The 7,254-nt window shown below is 38.1% G+C and overlaps 1 protein-coding gene across 1 annotated transcript; it reads right to left on the bottom strand.

Annotated features, from left to right (window-relative positions):
* Positions 1–419: 419 nt before the first annotated feature.
* On the bottom strand, positions 420–911 carry LOC133295186 (uncharacterized). Its single transcript, XM_061493983.1, has one exon. It carries the CDS (start codon positions 909–911, stop codon positions 420–422), a length of 492 nt encoding a protein of 163 aa, XP_061349967.1.
* Positions 912–7,254: the final 6,343 nt, after the last annotated feature.

Here is a 7,254-nt window from a genome sequence, read left to right as displayed (position 1 = left end):
TTGCTAAAGTCGCAACAATGGGTGCTCAAGCGTGCTTAATATCAGAAATTGCTCTTTTTTCCCTGGAGTGGCGCGCTCGAGCGTGCATATGGGCGCTCGAGCGTGCTCTTCGTCACTCAAAATTCCTCAGTTGGCCTTAACTATCTAATTTTTTTTGTATTTTTAGATTAATTGAACTAAAAAGTATTGAAAACAATATATCCTAGGGTTGCTCCCTAGTAGCGCTTGTTTTACGTCATGAGCCTGACGTACCTGGTCCAAGTTACCTCTACAAGGACAACAGTGGTTGTTCCCCTGTCAATTTCTCCTCCCATGTGTAATTTCATCCGTTGACCATTCACTGTGAAGCTCCTCTCAGAATCCAGCAGACTAATCTCCACTGCTCCATATGATTTCATGTTCCTTACGATGAACGGTCCTTACCGTCGAGACTTAAGTTTTCCAAGGAAGAGACGAAGACGAGAGTTAAAGAGTAATACCTGATTCCCCACCTTAAAGTCTCGAGGCAGGATCTTTTTGTCGTGCCACTTCTTCGTCTTCTCTTTGTACAGGCTTGCACTTTCGTATGCAGAGAGTCTGAACTCGTCCAGTTCATCCAGTTGCAGAAGCCTTTTCTCAGCTGCGGTCATGGAATCAAAGTTGAGGTACTTTATTGCCCAAAAAGCTTTATGTTCCAATTCCAGTGGTAAGTGACAGGCCTTTCCAAACATTAATTGGAAAGGAGACATTCCAATTGGCGTCTTGAATGCAGTCCGGTATGCCCACAGTGCATCATCAAGCTTCTTCGACAGTCTTTTCTTGAACTTCCAACCGTCTTCTCCAATATTCGCTTCAGCTCTCGGTTGGATATCTCCACTTGACCACTTATTTGCGAATGATATGGTGTGGCAATCTTGTGTTTCATGCCGCATTTAGCCAATACGTATTCAACTTGTCTGTTGTCAAAGTGGGTTCCTCCGTCACTTATGATTGCTCGCGGTACGCCATATCGGACAAATATATTTCTTTTTAAGAACGCTATAACCACCCGAGCATCATCAGTAGGAAGAGAAACCGTTTCTACCCACTTGGAGACGTACTCAACTGCAACCAGGATGTATTTGTTGCCATAGGAAGGAGGAAAGGGTCCCATGAAGTCTATTCCCCACACATCGAAGATCTCAACTTCCAATATGTCTTCTGGTGATGTTCCCCGTTCTCTGACATCTATCACATGATTCAACGAACTTCCTTGCATCCTTGTAGAGGGTTGGCCAATAAAATCCGCTCATTAGTTCCTTTGCGGCTGTTCTTTCTCCTGCGAAGTGTCCACCGTAGCTGGAACCATGACAGTGCTAAAGGATGTCTTTCATCTCTTCTTTTGGAATGCATCGCCTTATTACTCCATCAAAACATCTGTAGAAAAGAAAAGGCTCATCCCATAAGTATTTCTTGACATAATGTAGAAACTTCTTTCTTTGTTGCCATGTGAAATCTACTGGAATTTCTCCTGCTGCTTTGAAGTTTGCAAAATCCGCGAACCAAGGAGGTGTACTTGTGGACTTTACTTCCTTCAGTTGCGGATCTGAGATAACATTGATAGCCATGATTTGTTCATCGTGAAACTCCTCTCCGATCTTCAGCTCAGGTCCGTCTTGAAGATCTTTTTCTTAATACTGGAGAGGTGATCAGCCACCAAGTTTTCTACACCTTTCTTGTCTCTGATCTCTATTTTAAATTCTTGAAGGAGCAGCATCCACCTAAGCAATCATGGCTTTGCATCCTGCTTATTCAACAAGTACTTTAAAGCAGCATGATCAGTGTAAACAATTAATTTAGACCCCAGACCCCAGCAAATACGGTCTAAATTTATCAAATGCATAGACAACTGCTAGTAATTCTTTTTCAGTGGTTGCATAATTCATTTGTGCATGATTCAGAATTTTACTAGCATAATAAATCATATGCAACAATTTATTCTTTCTTTGTCCTAAGACAGCTCCTATTGCATAATCACTAGCATCACACATTAATTCAAAAGGTAGTGTGAAGTCAGGTGCAGTGATTATAGGTGCAGTGGTCAATTGATCTTTTAAAATATTAAATGCAACCAGACATTCGTCTGTGAAGTTGAATTCCTCATCCTTGACCAACAGCTTGCATAATGGCTTTGCTATCTTGGAAAAGTCTTTGATAAAGCGTTTGTAGAAACCTGCATGACCGAGAAAACTTCGAATGCCTTTAATGTTATAGGGAGGGGGAAGTTTCTCAATAACAGATATTTTAGCTCTATCAACTTCTATACCATCTTGGGACACCTTGTGTCCTAAAACTATGCCATCTTTTACCATGAAGTGGCATTTTTCCCAATTTAAAACAAGATTACTCTCTTGACATCTTAAAACACAAGATAAATTTTCTAAACAAATGTCAAAAGAGGGACCAAAAACAGAAAAATTGTCCATAAAGATCTCAATAGATTTTTCAATCATATCAAAAAAGATGGAAAGCATGCACCTTTGAAAAGTTGCAGGAGCGTTGCACAAGCCGAAGGGCATCCTTCGCTAAGCGAAGACTCCGTAAGGACATGTGAATGCTGTCTTTTCTTGATCTTCTGGAGCTACTGCTATTTGATTGTAGCCTGAGTACCCATCCAGGAAGCAGTAGAAGGCATGGCCAGTTTCTCCAACATCTGGTCCAAGAAAGGTATGGGAAAGTGGTCCTTCCGAGTGGCTGTATTAAGTCTTCTGTAGTCAACGCACATTCTCCACCCGGTGACTGTCCTTGTTAGAATCAACTCATTGTTCTTATTTCTCACCACGGTGACTCCACCTTTCTTGGGTACTGTTTGTACAAGACTTACCCATGCACTATCAGATATAGGGTAGATCATACCTGCATCCAATAGTTTAACTACTTCCTTCCTAACCACCTCTTTCATGGTTGGATTGAGTCTCCTTTGCGGCAGCCTCACAGGTTTAATATCATCTTCCATTAGAATTTTATGAGTACAAAAGGAAGGATTTATACCTTTTAGGTCGGAGAAGGACCATCCTATGGCAGCTTTGTGTTTCTTCAGCACTTTGAGAAGCTTCTCTTCTTCTGCAGTTGAAAGCTCAACATTGATGATGACTGGATACATGTTGTTGTCACCAAGGAAGGCATACTTCAAATTTAGAGGTAACTCCTTAAGCTCTACCTTTGGTGCTCCAAGAGGGATGTCATCTTTCTTTCTTTCTAGTTCTTCAACCACTGGTTCTTTATCGGCTATTTCAACTTCTTCGTTCAATTGTATGTTTTGGATTTAAATACGAAGAGTGACATTCTTAGTATTCAGACTAAGAAGCCTAGATTAGGTAATCAATCCTATCTTTGGCATTGTAGATTGGGACACATTAACGAGACAAGACTGTCTAGACTCCATCACAATGGTTATCTGGATTCCATGGATTTTGAATCCTATGGACCTTGTGAGTCTTGTTTGGCTGGTAAAATGACGAAGACCAAGGTTGAGAAACTTGCGAGTCATAGAGCCAATGAGTTACTTGAACTCATTCAATTTTATGTTTGTGGGCCCTTATCTACTTAGGCTAGAGAAGGATATTCCTATTTCATTACCTTTACTGATGATAAGTCCAGATACGGATATGTGTATCTTATGAGACACAAATCTGAGGCCTTTGAAAAGTTCAAAGAGTTTAGGAATGAAGTGGAGAAAAAACTTGGCAAGATGATTAAGGGCCTGTTTGGTGTGACGTGTAAGGCATGATAGTATAAGCTTATACTATACGTTATGACATTTTTAATTGTTTGGTGTGACCACCGTATAGTATAAGCCTATACAGCATAATCCCTTAATACATCAAAACGATGTATAACTTAATCCGGCCTAAGGGTGAGGAATAAGACCTGATAAGAGATTGATGTATTAACATCGTTGACCAATGTAATTCTCAAAAATTAATATATTATTTTAATATTAATCTATTAAAATAAAAATTTATTTTTCAATATATTAATTTTTAAAATATTGAATACTTTTATTTTTATAAAAATTAATTTATATTTTGGACACACTGATCAATAAATTTTTATAAATATTAATATCATAAGAATTTTTTTGAAGAATTATATAAATTCTTTATTAAAGGATATTTTTATTAAAAATATTTATTTTTATCATATATAGTATTATACAGTGCATTACCAAATACTAGATGATATTATCTTATACAATATATTATTTTATACAATACCGTGCCAAACGCTTGATAGTATTAAAATTCAATCAGGTCTTATACAATCAGGCTTTATACTATTAGGTCTTATACTATCAGGTCTTATCTTATACTATGCACCAAACATTGCCTAAGACACTTCGATCTGATCGGGGTGGCGAATATCTGAGTCAAGAGTTTCAGGATTATCTAAGAGAGAATGGAATTCTCTCACAGTTGACGGCTCCTTACACACCACATCAGAATGGTGTGTCAGAGAGGGGGGACCAAACCTTGTTAGACATGGCACGGTCTATGATGAGTGGTACGAAGCTCCCAAAATCGTTTTGGGGATTCGCTCTGCATACGGCGTTACATCTTCTTAATAGGGTACCGTCGAAATCTGTTCTGACTACTCCATATCAGATATGGAGGGGCCGAAAATCCAACTTGAGTTATCTCAAGGTATGGGGTTGTCCAGCTTATGTCAAGACCCTAGCACCTGAAAAGTTAGGAGCTAGAAGCATCTTGTGCTACTTTGTAGGATATCCCAAAGAAACTAAGGGGTACTACTTTTACTACCCTGAGGACCAAAGAGTTATTGTGTCCAAGAACGCTACTTTTCTTGAGGAAGACCTTCTTTCTCAAGAAGATAGTGGGAGTAAGGTAGAACTTGAAGAAATTCAAGACCTACAAGAACAGATAGGGGAACCCGAGTCTGTTGATCAGGTGATGCCTCAACTGGAGGCAGCATACACCCAGCCCCGTAGGAGCACTAGGTTTAGTCATCCACCTGAGAGGTACGAGTTTGTGATTGAGAATTAGCAGACCGTTGAGGATGACGAGCCTGCTTCCTACAATGAGGCAGTCAAGGATGTTGACTCCTTAAAATGGAAAAAAGCCATGGAATCCGAAATAGATTCGATGCATCAGAACAAGGTATGGACCTTGGTTCCACCACCTGAAGGAATAGTTCCTATTGGGTGCAAGTGGGTTTTCAAGAAGAAGACTGATGCTGATGGCAACATCCAAACCTATAAAGCTAGGTTGGTTGCGAAGGGTTACCGTCAAAGACAATGAATTGACTTTGAGGAAACCTTCTCACCTGTTGCCATGATCAAAACTATTAGGATCATGCTAGCAATAGCCGCATATCATGATTATGAAGTTTGGCAAATGGATGTCAAAACCGCCTTCTTGATGGGTTCTTGAAAGAGGAAGTGTATATGACACAACCTGAAGATTTTGAATCCAAGAGTCAAGAGCATATGGTGTGCAAACTTCAAAGGTCAATATATGGGCTTAAGCAAGCTTCCAGGAGCTGGAATCTTCATTTTGATTAAGTCGTTACGGATAACAGTTTTATCAAGAATGAGGATGAACCATGTGTCTACAAGAAGGTTTGTGGGAATGCTGTTGTTTTCCTTATGCTATATGTAGATGACATATTGCTCATTGGAAATGACATTCCCATGTTACATGATGCTATCCGGCAAGTATACCGTTTCGCATAAGTAGTAAAGTAGTAAGAAAGATCGTCTCCTCAGGGATTGAAAACCAAGTACTAAAATAATCAGTCACTTTAAGTTGAAAAGCTTGATCTCTTGTTAGGAAAATTAAATTGAATCTTAGTAACCATAAAAGTAAAGACTTATTTTTGAGTTTTTGTATTTTCAAGAATGAAAAGAAGAATAATAATGGAGTTGGTTTTGAAAATATGAGAAAGAATTGCAGTTAGGGAACACTCTCCCTATGATCCCCACTTATTACTTTGGATTGATACAAAATACTTATTTATATAATTTCTCAGATAATTATGATCTCAATATATTAATAATTAAATCCCAATCCCTTGGTAACTTAACCCTTTAACCTCACTTAGAATCCTAATCCCTTAGTAACCCCTCATGAGAATTAAGCAATGAACACAATAATTCCAACATCTGCAATTAAATATACATCTATCCCTAGTATGCATACCAATAGTTATCTTATCTCCTTTCAAGATCAGAAACCCCAATATCCCTATTTAAGGTTCTAACCCTCAAACTATTTTCAACTATCAAATTGATCAGGTTTAATAAAGAAAATATCAAATACGAACAAGGTAAGATAAAGAAATTTATATAAACGAGTAAAATAATTTAAATCAATCCGTCATAACAAGGGTTCACATAGGGTTTGTGACCCTAACTACAATAAAAGAACTTAGCCAGACATAGTCATATCCGACATAAACAAATATTCAAAAGAAAGCATAAAAACTATAATTACTAGAAAGAATGGAGAAGAATTCTTGATCTTCAGTCCTCTACTGCTTGCTCTGAGTTGTGAAATTGGTTACTTGGTTGTGCTCCCAATCTCCTTATTTATAACCACCGGCATTGAGCCCATCCAAGAGTTTGTATTTGATTTAAACTTTGTTTCCTTTTTTTCATGTAACAACCTTGGAGATTTGATTGGTAAATTAGAATTTCAAATCTTGATTCAATCTTACCACAAATCATCTAATCTTATCTCTAATTTGGATAGAGATCTCATTGCTGAATCAAAAACTTGATTTTTAAATCTTTTTCTTTTCCAAAATTGCCCCGTTGCAAAACACGGGGTCTGCGAATTCGCAACTTGACGCTCTCAGCGTCAACTTCACGCTTCAAGCGTGAACGCTTCTGTCTGAAAAATTTCTTCCACGCTGCCAGCGTGAGATCCACGCTTTGAGCGTGGATTTTGATTTTGCAAAATCCTCGTTTTGCTCCAGTTTGTTTGCTTTTTCCTACAAAATTAGCATAAAATCAGTATTCAATCCTTGATTAAGATTCTGACAAATTAACAGTGATTCTTGCTCTTTTTCTTAAGATTTCATCAACATTCTTTCTCTTTTTGGCTCAGATTTCCTTATATGCTAGGCGCATATCAAACAATTCCCAGATTAGGACTTTGCTGTCCTCAGCAATGTAATATATTCAAGTTATCAGCAAAGAATAATTCAGTGAAAACATGGAACACAACATCTTAAGAATTCAGACTGCTATGCATGTATAACTCTTTGTTAAAAACT

Source organism: Gastrolobium bilobum, unplaced genomic scaffold, assembly GCF_033153095.1.
Source record: "Gastrolobium bilobum isolate Gb01-03AN ecotype WA unplaced genomic scaffold, APGP_CSIRO_Gbil_v1 utg80869, whole genome shotgun sequence".
NCBI classification, from domain to species: Eukaryota; Viridiplantae; Streptophyta; class Magnoliopsida; order Fabales; family Fabaceae; genus Gastrolobium; species Gastrolobium bilobum.
This window is presented reverse-complemented; position numbering and strand designations above follow the sequence as displayed.

Coding starts and splice junctions, on each gene's coding strand:
- LOC133295186 (XM_061493983.1), bottom strand. CDS start 911: ATGCGGCATGAAACACAAGATTGCCACACCATATCATTCGCAAATAAG.